The following is a 15,813-nucleotide window of genomic DNA, read 5'->3' as shown; positions in this document are numbered from 1 at the left end:
CGGAGCCGCCGCTCAGCGCCCTGCGGCGAGGCTCTGGCCCCGGGCCCCGCCCCGCCCCGCCCCGCCTGCCTTCCCCAAGAGGCGCCGAGGCGCCGGCTTCTACGCCCGCAGCCGCGACTCGCCGCCGGAGGAGGAGCAGGCGACCGGCCCGCAGCAAGTGAGAGGGGTGTCGGCTGCGGGGTGGGGGGCTGCCGCCTGCGGGGGCGCGGCCGGCGGCTCCCTCCTTCCCTCCCCGCGGAGGGGGGTGGGGGGGAGGAAGGGCGGCGCGGCCTCGCCTTCCTCCTCCTCCGGCGGGGAGCGAGGAACGGGGGAGGGGAAGTTTCTGGCACCTTCTGGCTGGGTCGCCGGCGGCGGAAGCGGTTGGGCTGCCGGCGGAGGCGGGCGCTGCGGCGGCGGGGCCGGGCGGGAGCGGGCCGGGGCAGCGCCATGGCCAAGTGGGGGCAGGGGGACCCGCGCTGGATCGTGGAGGAGCGCGCGGACGCCACCAACGTCAACAACTGGCACTGGTGAGGGGCGGCGCGCGGCGCGGCCGTTGGGGCGGCGCGCGCGGGGGCTGCCTGAGGCGCCTGAGGAGAAGGGGCTGCCTCGGGGTCTCCGTGTGCGGAGGGGGGACGAAGGGCCGCCCGCCGGCTCGGCCGGCGCTTAACGGCACCGCCTCCCGGCCCAGGACGGAGCGGGACGCGACCGGCTGGTCGAAAAGCAAGCTGAAGGAGGTGCTGGTGGGGCTGGTGGTGGAGGGCGAGGCCGGGCGCTGCGAGATCAGCGACCTGAAGCACGTGGAAGGCGAAGCGTCCTGCAACAGCCGCAAAGGGAAACTCATCATCTTCTACGAGTGGAACCTGCGCCTCAGCTGGAGAGGTACGGGGGCGGGGGGGGCACCTGGCTGCGGGGCGGCCCGCGGCAGCCGCGCCGGGCGGTGGGTGAGGCCGTGCCGGCGCTGCCTTGCCCGGGCTCCGCGGAGGCGTTTGTCACGGGCTAGCGGCGCTTCCTCTGGTTCAGGCCACCGCTGGCGGCGAGGAGGCACGCAGCCTGCGGTGGGAGAGGCTCCCTCCGGGCTTGCCTAGCCTTTCCCGGGTGAAAGGAGCGCAGGGACCGGTGGTCCGGCATGTTTCCCGCCGTGGCCCCAGCTTTCACGGGAAGATGTCCGTTGATAGGGGTTGCCTTCCAGTTTATCGTGGTCTTTGCCAAGCTGGCTCTGCTGATTTGCTCTGCGGGATCGGGAGTGATCACTTTGGAAAGTGACCTCTCGTTTGGGTTGGAGAAACCGGACTATTTTAGTGAACTACAGCAAATCAAAATTGCAGGGAGATTGCAGGAGACATGTGGGCCTGAACTGTAATAAATGCTTATTTTAAAATAATCTTGAAACCCTAGCTTGTCTTTTTTCCTCCTTCACCCGATTTTTTTTTTGTACCACACACGTTTCTTAGCATTATTTTAACAGCGTATCAGCACAGCGTTACTTATTTCGCTTTGCAAGAAGTAAATATTTCTGTTGTGGTGAGGTACGTATTGCTTACAACAGTGTGCTTGAATTGTTTTAGTTTCCCAGTGTGTGCAAATTACAGCTGTGTGCTTCATGCATGTTGACAGCAGGAGACAGGAGAAGCTAAGGGGTGTAAAAGTGCAGATGTTTCAAAAAATTTAGTGTCGTTTACATTGAGGATAATGAATTAGATGAGGAAAAAAACTGTTTAGTGGGAATAAGGAAACCAGAAAGAATTGTGGATTATCTGGGATAACGAGCTGTGCCCATGCATTTTTGTTGTGCTGCATCCGCTCGCAACCCCAACTCCTAGAGATTCGTCCTCTGCTGTGCTTGTCCCATGGCAGCTCTTTGTTTGCAGACCAACCTCATAATGTATCTTCTGGTAACATCAAGGAATTATTTCCTTTTATTAGACGCCTAAAACTTGATGGCAAACCGCGGACCATGTCTTGCATTGGAGTAAGAAGCAGGAAGAGCTGATAAAAAGTGCCTGCGTGAGAGCTTGTACATGGATGTCATAATGCTAAATGACAGGTTGTTCCTCCCCCAAACACTCTACTTATTTCTCAGGCCTCAGTTGTTACTGTAGGAGGTGGGAATACCAAGGGCCATACTTAATTTTCCCCTCTTAATTCCTGTGCCCCAAAACAGGACTGTGGTCTCTGGATCAATGTTTCAGGTAACGCTGTTGGCTGCTCCAGTGGGCTGTCTGCGTTTTGCGCTTCTCCTTTTCATGGTGCCCTTTCCCATGCAGTTCTTCGTGACTGTGTTTTTCCTGGTTTGGCTGTCTGGGACTTCAGCGTTTTCTTCAATGCTGAGATCAGTGCTTGTATTTGAACAGATTTGGCATGGCGGTCTGCTCCCACAATAATAGGGGACTTAAAGAAGTACTGTTATTTATTTGTTTTTGTTAGCATTGTTAGTTAACTATGTTTTGGTTAATGGTACAAGTGTGTTATAAACTAAGAACATACTTAAAATTGTGATCTCAGTGTTAACAGGAAGGCAAACATTGTACTCTGCTGTGCAGTTTATATCGGTAGAGTTTAAATAGTTGTTATCAGCTTTCTGCTGTTTTGGGTCTTTTTAGATAAGCTAAAACCATCTAAGTTTTAAAGGCTGGTTAGTTTGTTGGTTTTTTTTGTTTCATTTCAGTATATAAAGCTTAGAAGTAGACTGACACAGTATTTTGTTTGTATTTCTATGCAAATTCTTTCTAAATTCTTTTTCCTCTGCTAGGTGTTTATGCTTTTCAGTGTTTAGACAACTCTAATTTGCATTAGGTGCTTTGCTCAGTTCAGTGTTGCACTGAGCGGATAATGTCTTTGAGAGCTTAGTTTTAAAGGAGTTTGCTGCTACGCAGTGAAATTCTGAAAGAGCTGGGGCTGATGATTTTTTTTCTTAATTTGATAGCCATGATATTGTGTGTTTTCTGAGAGCTCTGAGTTAGAAACGAGGGTTCAGACTGAAGTGCTAAAACCACTAATTGCTGTGATTATTTCCTTCTACAAGTCTTCTAGGATAACTAGTAATTCAAGCTATGATTAAAATCTGGATACATAAGAACAAGATTATATAAATCCTGAAATTTGCAGCCCGTTTGAAAGTCCGATGTTGGAAAAACACTGCCCTTAGCAATTTAGATTACAGAGCAACAAGGAAGTGAGGAACTAAGGGTGCTTAAGGGCACTAAAATTGAGCAAAACGGCTGTTCTTTCTCTGGTGTTTGAAGATGTAATGAGGATTTCAGTGGATTATTTACCTTGTGATAGAAGCTTTATGAAAACCTGTATGTCCTTTTAAAGCGTAGGTACTTCAAGAGTGGGTTTATAGGTAGGTCTTTCTGAGACATGTGGTTTCGTGATTGATTTTCTAAAATACAGGATTGGCAGGAAACAAATAATTTATTCTTAGGTCTGTTATTGGAATCCCATGGGATTCAAACAAATAATTTGATTGTTTGGTAAAAAGGTAGTAGTTTTGCTTCCATTACAGTGATACTAAAAATGCAAAGCCGTACCGACGTTCTGCCTGTGTAATGTTGACCAACCAGCTGTGGTTGTTAACTGATTGGACTTTGCTGTCCGGCACAGATACCACCTGCATTAATCCCTTAGACAAGCAATTTTTTGAAGGGGGAGTGGGGGGGGATATCTATTTACTGGTTTTATGAATTTAAATTTGTTGCCTGGTCTGTATTATTTGGGAATCTTTAAGAGTTGTGAAAATTGTTAATAAAATCAGCTGAATGGATAGAAGTCAGGTTTGTGTTTTGCTCCTAAAAACTTTTTTCTGCATGCTTGCACTTCCTTTTTGGGGAGAGGAGCTGAAAATAAGATTTGCTTTACTACCTGCAAAGACAACATTACGTGGTTTTGCCTGTACTGATCCTGGAGCTGGAAGAAAGCAGTAAAGAGAAAACTGAGATGGCTGCATGTGATTGGTGTTGGGCCCAGATGTGTTTTAGCGGTGTAATTACCTAGTTCACATGGCTTCGTACTAACAGGTTCTCCTGGGAGACTTTGAGAAGCCCAAGAGAGGTCTTCTAGTTCAGCCTTTCGCTGTGTGGACGTGGTTGTCTACTTCTGGACTAACAGACTTTGCATATTGCGCTATGCTTCATTGACTTTGCTCCTGGCTACGACGGGAGCTTTGCGCTGTACTCCGCTTTGTGTTACTAACTGTCATTCCCTCTTTTTCTTGCTAAGAAACGTGGGAGTGTTTGTTCGTGTGCTTTACTGTCACCGTGACCCGTAGCACGTTAGGTTGTATCTGTGCACAGTGCTCCCCTATAGCGTGGTGGTCGTTTCGGGGTAGTAATTGAAAATAACGAAAGGAGAGTGATGTTCAGTAGTAGCTGGATCTAGCTAGCTCCTTTGAACGTGAGAGAATCCAAAGAAATATTATGTCTGCCTTTGGGATAATTCCCCTTCTGCAGTCATGCTTAACACTGGGTTGTTTGTATTTTGGAGTGTTGCTGATAGGACTGTGTATGTTTTGACAACTAAGCTGATACAACAGTATGAAGATAACTGGGTTTGGGGCAGAACTGCATGTTTCCGCTATTGCTTGCCAAAGAGATTTTAACATGATCTCAGTAGTGAATAAATTTAAATACCAATGCTTTTGCAAGGCAAGGGGGAAGAGTCCTCAGTGGGAACAAAAAAAAGCCTCAGACCTTAAATTAAATCTTTTCGCAGTAAGGTCTGAGGTAAAAGAGTACAGTACAGGTTCATATCCCACAACATGTTTCTAGAGCCGTGTGGGTAAGTGATGGCGGGCCTTTGCCCAGAACGATGCAGAAGCGCAACGTAATTTCTATTCTTGCAAAGTTGTCCTGACATTTACAGCGATTACTGGCAGTTCGTGGTAAAGCTACTAAGAGTAGGAACGACTGTTCTAAAAAATTTGCAAGTGAAGTTTCATATTTTTTAAAAATTTCAATTGTATACCTGTCCGTTATACATACATACATACATTTTATGGCGACATGCCTGTATGGTGGGAGCTTTTCAGATACTCAGAAGGAATAGCTAGAATTCTAGGGAGCTTCTGTGTAAAGGGTAGACAAGTTGAGAGGAGGAGGGTTATTTTTCCCCTGCCCCCTTTTAGACTCACATTCTGTGTTGGCAGGCGTAAGTTGTTGCAAGCGGAGAGCACTAGGACAGTCGACAATTGAAGGTGAGCGCAGTGGCAGAACGGTAGCGCGAACTGCACTTAGTGAGATGTGCCTGCGTGCATGTACGTATCTTCATGCATCTCTACAGGGAAATACCGTTCTGAGAATAGTTCACTGTGAAAGTACTGTGACACGTTTGAGACTTTTGGTTGCTATTTAGTTCCTTTAAATTAGATTCTAGGCGACTTGCTTCAAGTAACACTTTTGTACAACTAATTTCCAAGATAAAACTCTTGCTATGGGGGAAATAGTTTTTAATAATGCATTTAAGAATCCGTTATGTTAATACAGGTACAGTGAAAGAGTCTGGTGAGAAACATAAGGGATCTGTTGAAATTCCTAACCTGTCAGAAGAAAATGAGGTAGATGATACAGAGGTAGGTGTGAAATACTGATATGGCTATATAGGTTCAGAATTCTTAAATAAAGCATTAATCAACGTATAGGCATCGTATTTTGATTTCTGCTCTGATTAAGTGGGATAATTACACTTGGATAGTTTATTTAATGTTTTCATTTTTTTATACTTGGAATAATGACTTATTTCTGTTCCCGAATGTGCACAATTTTCTTTGCTAATTATTGTTTGTGACGATATACTAACTACAAATTTGAGAAGAACTCTGCTTGTCGTAGTCTTTAAATAAACACACCCCCCCCAAGAACTTAAGGAATCTCCTTGTTGGTTGTATAGCACTTGGTACTGTGGCTTCCACAGATTCCTCAACTTCTGCTGTGTAGTAGGCAACTCTATTTGTACTTGCTGAACCTGACTAAGCTACTGTGGAGATGAGATACTACATTTATTTAAGTCAAAACCCAAGAGGACTTATTTTTAGTAAAGGTAGGATAAACTGAGAAGATAATGAACTTGAAATTGCAGCTGTCCTCTGAACATAGTAAAGCCAAAATACTTTCCTTTGTTGCCAGAACCCAAAAGGCTCATGTTTAGATGCCTCTTAGATCTTGTAATTTTTCTATTTCTAGATAAATGTTAGCAAAAAGAAAGGGGAGGGCGATGTTCTGAAGGACCTCATGAGAACTGAAGGAACCACAAAAGTCAGAGAGGCCCTGAGAGATTATTTGAAAGCACTTAAAACAGGTAATTCAAACGAGCATGTTTGGTATGTTTTTTGTGCAGTCATCTTTCTTGAATAGATTGGCAATATGGTGACAAGACCTAGGGTTTGTATTTTTTTAGTTTTTAATTGTCACCAGCTGAGCTGAAGTAAGTCAGTCCTACCAGTCGAAACCTTTATTGCTATCAAACACGGCAGTGTCCAGAAGTTTCTGTAGCAACACAGGCTGTATTGTGTTACACTTACTGACCACAGAGATCACTGCAAGACCTGCAGGTTGACTGGTTGGCTAGCAAAACAACGCCCTACCCTCCGCTTGTCGTTCCTCTGCTGTACCGTTCAGAAGTTCTTGGGAGATGGTGCATTCCTTCATGGGCAGATGGTACTCACTTTGGGTCAGGTAACTCTGAAAAGCCTGTGTTTTTAAGGAAGATTGCTGTTAGGCTCTGTTGCTAATAAAAACATATGGGCAGGGTGGGGAAACTGGATTGGAGTTGTGTGTCCCATTCTGTGCTCCCATTCTCCACAGTTTTGGCCAGCAATTTCCGTTACATGTGTAAATGTCAGGGTGGTTGTACAGCTCCATTTCATACTGAAGAGTGCTTTTCTTTACCGCAGAGTTTACCTTGGGAATGATTCTGCCAACAAAAGCTGCTCTTGGTCAGGAGCTGGCCGCTGAGCAAAAACCAAGTGGGACCACTGTGCAAGTAGGTTGGCTTTAAGTTTTGTACCAACTTAGTATTACCTTAAGTGTAGTCCCTGTAGATTTTGCTGTGGTAACAATTGCATATGCCTGTGATAACCTGCAAAAGTGAAAGCCTTTGGGGTGGAACTGCCTCCTCATTGCTGTGATTGGGGCCTGTAATACAGAAATGACCTGTCATGGAGCCTGGGCACGGGTCTGCCAGGTGGGGAGGAGGATAGCAGTGTGTATGTATGTACCCCTTAATGCTTTGTTCTGTAACAGCTCTAGCTTTGGCAAGGTGAAGCTGGAAGTCACCTGCACGGATCGCTTCCCCCAGTCTGGAGTTAGCTTCAGGTGTCTTTGGAGCAAATCACACACACATAACTTTGTCACTTACTTAGTGAATAGTGATGAATAATACCATCAGATAAATATGGAAGTAGAATGTATAATTAATGTATATTCACAACACAGTGTGTTTAAGATTGCACAGGTAACAACAATGCTGCTGTTCCAGAACTTTGAAGTGTTCGATCTTGCAATCATTCATGTGAATATCGCTTACTTTACAGGATTCTGTTTCACCACAGTCTTTGGATATAGTTGGTGTAAAAATTCCAACAGTGAAGATACTTATGAGGGAAATATTCAACTCTCCAGCAGAGGAACTTTATAGCATCTTCACAACTAAGGAAGTAAGTGATACTTTCAGTAGGCAATATAACTTCCTGCGGATGCCGTTGTGTAGTAACAAATGTGTCCCGCTCATAGTGATAATACTCCTTACGTACATTACATGGAGAGATGTGATTGTCCAGAAACTGAAGGCTTCATGAGCTACCCTTTTCTTGTAATGTCACTAAGTATTTGTAATTCTGATTGTCGTCGTTTGCTCTTCACGTTTTGCTGAATAGCTTCACCTTTTAAGCCACTGAGGAATTGCAGCGGTGAAAATGCAAAAGGAGTCGACGGTTGCTGAGGCAGTGTGTCAGTTTGGTCTCCGACTGACCAAGGAACAAAGGCTAGGGTAGCTGACCTCGTTGACAGGTTGTCAGCTTCTTGCGACAGCGATCAGGAAGCACTAGAAGGTGACTGTGGGATCATTCCACTTTTACCTTTTTAATGAGAGCTTATTAGGGTGGCTTATACCTTTTTTTTGCCTGTTGTTACCTTAATAGGAAGAGAAGCCAACTAAGCAAAGTGAAGTGGCATCTTTATGTAGTTTGTATGCTGCTGAGTCACGCGCTCCTTTGCCAGTTAGCAAAAGCATCGCTTTTTAAATGGAAGTACTTGTCATTCAGGAGCCTGACATGCTCAGTAATGGCACTGTTGTTACCCACAGCTTACAGGTTAATTAGATTAACCGTTGGATACGATGAGACTGCTGCTTAGAGGGTATGAAATACAAGGGTACTAATTTGGGGCTTGTGTCCTTCAAAAGAGCCTGGGCTGGTATCAGAGACCTTAAACTAGAATCCCACCACTACCACTGGGAAACAATAACGGCTCTCAGCAGTTCTTTTGCACCTTCCTAGAGCTGCTGCTCTGTCTCCCTCATTTCTAAAGCTAGTATCAGCCAGACCCGTGCTTTGTCCGTGCCCCGTCTCTTCACTGGTCTTTGTATTTACCACCAGAGGCTTCTCAGCATGTATAGCCTCGTTCCGTCACCTCACTGGCCCCTGCGAGTACCACAGACTTCAGTGGAGTGCCGCGTAAAATGGAAGTGCTTAAAGACTCTTACATATATTACAGTTTAGTTAACTTCTTCCATCTCATTTCTGCAGCAAACCCTCTTTGTCTCATAACTTGGCATGTTACGTATCAGTATAGGTGTGTAGGTAACTGATGTGTGCTGTGTGCTTGCTTTTCTAGTTGGTACAGAAGTTTTCTAAATGTCCTGCTGTGATTGAAGCTGAGAAAGGAGGCAAACTTCAGATGTTTGATGGTTGCGTCAGCGGTGAATATGCAGAATTGGTAAAAAGCTCCTACTTTGCACTTTAAAAATGGGGGGTAGAGGGGTATCAGCTTCTTCTCTGAGCTAAAAAGTAGCAAGCATTTCTGACATTTCAGTTTCACTAATGCATATTCAGTGCCTCTACTACAGAGCCAAAACATGGCAGTTATGTTTTGTGATTTTTCTTTCCCATCTACACCTAATTACCTGCACTGGGGAAGAAAAGTCTCAGCCCCATCCCTTTTTACTAGGAGGAGTGAGAAAGCAGCTTTAAGGTTTATCTCTCAGATCCATATCACTACTACTTGTAACTGGAGAAATGAGCTCTCTTCTGTTCAGGGCAAATGTTACATTCTCCCCAACTGAATGCTTTTGCAAATAGAAGGGAAAAATTGATAATTAGAGCTCAGCTCCATTTTTGAAGCCTCTGAAGATCATTTTCACAGTTGCTAAGCTTAGATGTGGTCTCTCAATGTCCACCCAACTGACGGGCAGTAAGTATCACTGACAATTGGGCAGCTTCTAAAAAAGCAGAGCCTTGGAAAACTGGGTTCTCGGTTCAAGCCAATGAAATGCTTGTTCACTCCAGAAGGGGCTCAGTCTGGAAACACACACTGGAGAACTGTTGCACCTGAGGTTGGCTTCAGTGGTGACATCCCATTATGGAAGCTGAGGGGAGTCAAAGCAATTAGATGAGGAACTATTTAGATTAAACAGTGGACATAGAAACTTAATGGCTGAGTGAAAACAATAAGCCTGGTTTAGAACAAACTTCAGCTGACTGAATGGTGTGCTGAAGCTGGTGGCAGGCTGTAAATCATTTTTACGCAGTACTGCCAACGTGTACATTAAAGCAGGCTGGATTGTGCAACAGAAAATCACGGGCATACTCTGCGTCATGCCTAGAAATTTCAGAGGTGAAAACATGGCTCCCTACTTGTGCCCATTTCAAGGTCTGCAAGAAAACTATACTGTTTCCTGTTTAGTAACTAATCTGCCTGGCCTTTTTCCGTAGAGGAATGTAGCCAGCAGAGCACTTGATGAAAAGAGTTTGTTTAAAAAAAACCCCCAACAAAGCCCCATCTTTGTACTGTTTACTTGCATGTGTCTACTATTACGTAAGATAATGCTCCTCTCCCTATTTTTCAGGGGATAATTAGCATCGAGTAGTCGTAGCGTGAATTATCTCAAATGCTAATGAGGAGAACCTTCTTATCTTCGTACAGGTCCCAAGCCAAAGAATTGTCCTGAAGTGGAGGTGTAGAAACTGGCCTGACGGTGAGTCTTTTTGAGGGCCTCTAACAGAGGCTACACTTTGCAGGGAGAAGAAACAAACGTGACACTTGACAGCCTTGCTAACTGGAAGCTCACTTAGTCTGCGTTCTTTGGAGAACGGCCTGATATCCAGAGCAGTTGTCAGCTGTGAAAACAGGCTTTGCTCAGACACAGGCAAAAGCAGATACAAAATTAGCAACAACAAATGTAATCCTTTAAAACACGCTTTATTGAAATGTCTTATTTTCTTCCTTCAGAACATTATGCAACGGTGGCCTTGAATTTCAAGGATATGGCTGCTCAAACGGAACTGCAGTTAGAGTGCAAAGGCGTTCCTGTCTCTAACGAAGATAGTACAAGACAATGTTGGAAGAAGCAGTATTTTGAAGAAATACATATTTTACTGCAGCAATCCCAAGACAACCTGGAATGATGACAGCGCTGTAGTTTTGTTAGGGCATTATTTTTTATACTTGGTTAACAGTTGTTTTTTTTTTAAAAAGTAATTTATTTGTGGGAAGAATAAAGACCCACTTCTATAATGCTGTATATAATTTAAGCATTATTTATGGATTTTTAGTGAAGGAGGTGGCGAGTAAGTCAGACTACGTATATAAACGGCTTTACTTGGGGAAACTGATCTCTGTTCTGCTTGCCTGCAACTTAACTTCAGAAAGTAATTCTGATTCAGCTGCAGTAAAGTACTACTGTCATAGGTAGGTAAGCTACATGAAGCAATAGGAAGCATTTGCAGTGCTTTAATATTCGGTGTAGAGCGCAAAATTAAATCCCTCTAGGAGATGGGGTGCCCATCAGAGGTGAACTGAAAGGGATTATAAAACTGCTGATACATTAGATCTTTCAAGAAATGTGGGGGATCTAGTTTACAGCCTCTTTAAATACTACTTAAGATTGCTTTAACTGCAGACTGAATTTGTTTCTAACTCTGTAGACAGTTTTAGGGAAAGATAATTAACAACGTCATGTAATTTGGGCTGGTAGGACGGTTACCGCTGTTAAGTCTGCATGCACTGTACTCCCTTACTTGACCTCAGTGTGAAATTTATTTTGGAAAAACAAATAGTAATAGTGCTTTCCTCTTGCAGTTCTGTAAACCTTCCACTTCAATGATTTACGGCCCTCTGCAATTCTGTAGCTCAAATTATAGCGAGCAACTGTTTGTTAGAGAAATTTGACAGGGGAGCAGTTGGGACACTGAAAGTAAAGAATTGTTACTCTTTAATTAAACCACACTGAGGTTAGCAAGGATAACTCAATTCTCAAATGCTTTATAAAAAGTGTATTCAGTATACAATTTGAAACAAATTGACCGAAAAAGGGCAAGCTGCCTTTGGAAAACACCGTTGGCTCAATAAAACACGTGATTTTACATGCAGTTTATCTTCTCCATTAACTGATACTGCCAAAGCAAATGAATTTGTATAGAAGTTAAGTCCTATGTATTTTATTTTTACAGGACAACATATGGCAACCTTACCACAGATAAACTTACATCAGGCAGAAGATAAAGATGTGCCGCTCTTTTCTGCAGGCGAGGTTTTCCCTGAAAAGTTTGCAGTCAGTTATCCCCTTTGAACTTAGGTGAGGTTTGCTGTTGTAACAAGAACACGCACCTCACAGCGACGGGACAGACGCACAGGCTGCTTGGTTACCAAGTGTTGTGCTGCTTGTGTTTTAGGTGTCCAGATAGAGGGTGGAGAACAGCCCCTTGAGAAATGTCATGTTTTAGCATCTTCCTTTTTCTGAGTGCTCAAAATTTAGTTAGCTTTTTGGATAAATATTCAAGGACAAAGAGCCTAACATTTTGAATACAGAAATGATTTTCAGCTAGAGTATTGGTTGACAAAGGGGCAACCTTTAAATAAAAATGGAAAATCTAGGTTTGAAACAGAGATCAGGCTATAAGCAGTTTTGTGTGTAGATGACCCATGAGATTCTGGGACATTTAGTATCTGAGAGTAGGCTCTTTCTTACATCTAATTACAAAGTTCTTCAAACAGAGTATCCTACAGCCCTAGTACTTCTCTGAGAAGTATGCCTCACCAGTTTTCCCTCCTGACTAAAAAACCCCTTCCATCTTAGGGTCACAAGTGCCTGCTACTTCTGTGTTTTGCTAGTCTGAATTTTCTTGTCTCCTTCCACTAGCAGGAGTAATCACCTGGGCCCATTGCCAATCTATCCGTGTTAAAAAAGAAGCAACTTACTTGCATTTCCAGTGTTGCACAGCCAAAACCTCCAGAAAACTCTCTGCAGCTGCTGCTGGGAGGTCCAAGAGTGTGCAAGGAGGAACAGCCCCGGCCAGCCCTCACTTCCTCTTTAAGGAAAGGGTAGTGAACTGAAGGTGACAGGTCTTCTTTAGCGTCCTTCTTGTTCCCTCGTGCCTGCAGAGCTGTAAGTCTGATGATACATACGAGCTTTCCTAAGTCAAAACGTGAAGTACCTACCTTTTCATCCTGCTAGTAGGCCAACTTGGCGTAAGAAATGGGCAGCCAGCTTTCACACCCACAAACAGCCCCTGCCCTTACAGTCAGAAAAAGGACATTTTTTTCTTTTTGCTTCACCAGCACTCCTCCCATCTTCGCTGTAAGTGCTGGAACTTAGCCAACATCAGTACTGGATTGCTGACCTGAAAATTCAGTTTTTACACACAGTTATTTTGGAATTGAGAAAAATCAAAGAGAAGTTCATTTTACCTGTCGCAGGCAGCCTTCAGGAGAATTTCTAGCACTGGCTGGCAGCCAGCCGTAGCATAAAGGGGACAAGCAAACCCATTTATTCTTGAGTGCTAAAATTTTTCACGTTCCTCATAGACTCTCCAGGAGTTTAATAAACCCCAAGAATGTTAAACGACTTGTTATCCTCAGGCCTTGAGCTGGATGGAGCGGGGTTAGGAATTACATATCATTTAGTAACGGTATGATGATAATGATACAGTATCATACAGAATCATGCATAATGAAATGATAGTATCATAAAAGTAGTTTGTTTTCTAAGTAAGTCTCTGCGAAGAGTTCCCTATCCTAAAATTTTCCCAATATAACAAGAGAAAACAGCAGGAGTGGAGACACACGTAGAGACTTTGTAGGGAATATGCACAAATTTATTGGAATTCATGTATTTCCAGGAGACTAACGAGCACAGAAGACATTCCAGGGAGAGCGAGCAGTATGGCAGGAGAGACAAAACAGAAACAGGAGAAGATAGTTTTGCTTGTGATGTAGCACGTTCATCACGTAGTAAGATTCTGTACAACCACCTGGTCTCTGAGAAAGCCAAAAGGAAAAATAATTAAATATGGAAGACAAGATTTGTAAGACTGTAGCCAAAAATCAGTACAGAGGATGGTCTTAACAGTGTGAGTCCAGGAGGTAGAGGCTGGCGGTTAGGGACTATGCACAGGGAGGACAGTGGAAAGTTTTTAAAAGCTTAGTTTTGAGCAGGTTAAATGGGAGGTAATACATAAAAATTAAATGAGAGGTGCGATGAGCCGTGGTAGAGATTAAAAGCTTTAAGAGACTGAGGAAGCCAGTTAAAAATGAGGTTTTCAAAGCCAGGGATGAGAAAACATGCTTGAAGGCAAAGAAATCCAAACTAGAAAACAGATTCAAAGTAAAAGAAGGGGAATGCTTATGGAAGAAATCATGACTTGGAGAATATGGAAAATGTGGGACACAGAGGAAGATAATGGAACAGGTGCAAACAAGGATACAGAAGAGGAGACCAGTTTGTGCAGGTACTGCTTACTTCTGTTTAAAAAACCACAATACTGGGGAAAAAAGTCCCGGTAAAAATTGCAGGCATACTCAGCTTAAGGGGGAAATTGGAAGGTAATGTAAGGGAAGAGCAGCAAGAGTAATGATACTTCCAGTAATCTTGACACAACTTTTGAGCAAAATAATAGAAAAGCTAGTATTAAATTCAGTCAGTTTAGAACTACAGGGTAATCACTTAATTAAAGCTAATCAACATGGTTTTTTAATACCTTGTCAAATTTGGTTTAGCTTTTCGAAGAGGTTGCAAGGGGAACTGCTGGCCTAACGCAGATTGTATCTACGATGCGTGTCTTACTACGTAAAGGTACTTTGCTTGGAGAGCCAGCAAACCCAAACATCACTGAAACGTACCACAAAAAATTGAAACTTTTTCATTAATGGAAAATGGTTATCAAATAAATGGACTTCTGGTGGGATTCTAAATGGCCGGTTATCTAGTTGTGAGAAAATTGACAATAAAATACAAAAGTACTACTAATAGCATTTACAAATTACACATACAGGTCTGTAGGGGAAAACATCCTAAGAACAACTTGAAGGACCTAGTCAGTGACCAGCTGAACACAGAAGGGCTGATGTTGATCTGGGAGGACAGAAGAGGAAGAAGGGTGTATTACTTGTGTATCATTTATGACACTGTTATTAAATACTGTTCCTACTTGGTATACACTTCAGAAAGGGCGTTCACAATAATGAGAAAAAAACACCACAAAAGACAGAATCCCACTCTTTAGTAAGAGAATTACGGTGTGATCTCATCCTGTACGAGAAGCTAAAGCCAACAAAGTGCAACAGCTGAAAGGTGACGTCAGACAACATACCAAAAATCGGATGCACATTTTTAATATGAGTAATTCACTGAGACTACTCACCAAAGGGTTCTAATGGCTGCCTCATCTCTTGCAGATTTTTAGATCGATAGGCGAGTGTCTTCCTAAAGACTTCTTAACCCAACCATTAGTAGGCTTGGTAGAAGACTTGATGGATGAATTCTGATATTCATTATGTACAAGTTTTGAGTAGAAGCTCTCGATGATTTCTCTGAAGGTACAATCTATGGAGAAGCTGATCAGAAAGGGTAATATAATTATTCCTAAAGAGAGTGAAAACATAATTACTTCATGTCTGAATAACGAAGAGACCAGCTTAAGCCCTCACCAGCATCAATACAGTGTCTGTCAATGCAGGAATAAGAGTGCTAATAAAGGGGAATATAAAGTCTAAACTTTAAAGACAGAAATGATTAATTACAGAAGGTTAAAAAAAATGAGAGTAGATTGAAAGAGTAAGAAGAATCACGAAAGCATCACATAATAGAATCGCAGAGAAGCAAGTGATGCTAAACTACATTAAATGGTAGACAGAATGAAGGACTTTGGAAGAAAAGGGACCAAGACAGATGTGTTAGGAAGACAACAGAAAAACAAATGAGCTAAGCAACTGGAAAATGAAGCTGAAAGTGGAGTTTAATCAGATCTTATAAACCAGTATCATTGACAGTCCAAAAGATCACATAGGAAATGGATATTGCTCAGAAATAACAGGAGGAAATGTGACAGGGAAAGGTGATAAAGTCATTCCATCATTTCGGGGGATGGAGAAGTTGTCAAAGCGAGGGAGCGTGGCCAGATGGAGCGGGCCCCAGGGCAGCACGGGTAGAGGGAAAAAGGAAGGAAGTCTGCAAATGGCGCAGGAGAAATGGACGACTAACACAGGGTAAAGTTAGGGCGATGAAAAGTTCCACTGGCTTCTACCACCACTTCATGTTCTAATGGAGGGGGGAAAGAAATAAACAATCAGCAATCCCTCTCAACTGTGTGACGGAACACTCATGCAAAGTAAACCAGAAAAGGCCCGA

At 43.4% G+C, this 15,813-nt stretch overlaps 1 protein-coding gene across 4 annotated transcripts; it reads left to right on the top strand.

Moving 5' to 3' along the window:
* Positions 1 to 335: 335 nt before the first annotated feature.
* Positions 336 to 15,807, top strand: LOC140649789 (activator of 90 kDa heat shock protein ATPase homolog 2-like). 4 transcript variants are annotated; one of them, XR_012041759.1, is made up of 11 exons: positions 341 to 506; positions 668 to 858; positions 5,460 to 5,545; positions 6,156 to 6,270; positions 6,866 to 6,954; positions 7,505 to 7,627; positions 8,805 to 8,906; positions 10,113 to 10,164; positions 10,419 to 10,877; positions 11,639 to 13,915; positions 14,459 to 15,807. XR_012041759.1 is itself a non-coding variant. In XM_072857493.1 (9 exons), exons 1-9 carry the CDS (start codon positions 427 to 429, stop codon positions 10,592 to 10,594), a joined length of 1,014 nt encoding a protein of 337 aa, XP_072713594.1. In that variant the 5' UTR covers positions 341 to 426; the 3' UTR covers positions 10,595 to 11,562. The 4 variants fall into 4 exon arrangements, 2 of the variants coding, with proteins under 2 accessions (XP_072713595.1, XP_072713594.1); XR_012041758.1 differs by having other exon boundaries at positions 11,639 to 15,807; XM_072857493.1 differs by lacking the exons at positions 11,639 to 13,915; positions 14,459 to 15,807 and having other exon boundaries at positions 10,419 to 11,562.
* Positions 15,808 to 15,813: the final 6 nt, after the last annotated feature.

The sequence above is a fragment of the Ciconia boyciana genome, chromosome 3 (assembly GCF_034638445.1).
Source record: "Ciconia boyciana chromosome 3, ASM3463844v1, whole genome shotgun sequence".
NCBI lineage: Eukaryota > Metazoa > Chordata > Aves > Ciconiiformes > Ciconiidae > Ciconia > Ciconia boyciana.
The sequence above is the reverse complement of the archived record's forward strand: the minus strand, read 5'-3'. Positions and strand labels throughout refer to the sequence as shown.

Bases quoted from the DNA above. Each gene is read 5' to 3' on its own strand.
- LOC140649789 (XM_072857493.1), top strand. From the start codon at position 427: ATGGCCAAGTGGGGGCAGGGGGACCCGCGCTGGATCGTGGAGGAGCGC. The intron at 6,271-6,865 runs GTAATTCAAACG...TCTTTACCGCAG, and splicing joins TTTGAAAGCACTTAAAACAG to AGTTTACCTTGGGAATGATT. The intron at 10,165-10,418 runs GTGAGTCTTTTT...TTCTTCCTTCAG, and splicing joins GTGTAGAAACTGGCCTGACG to AACATTATGCAACGGTGGCC.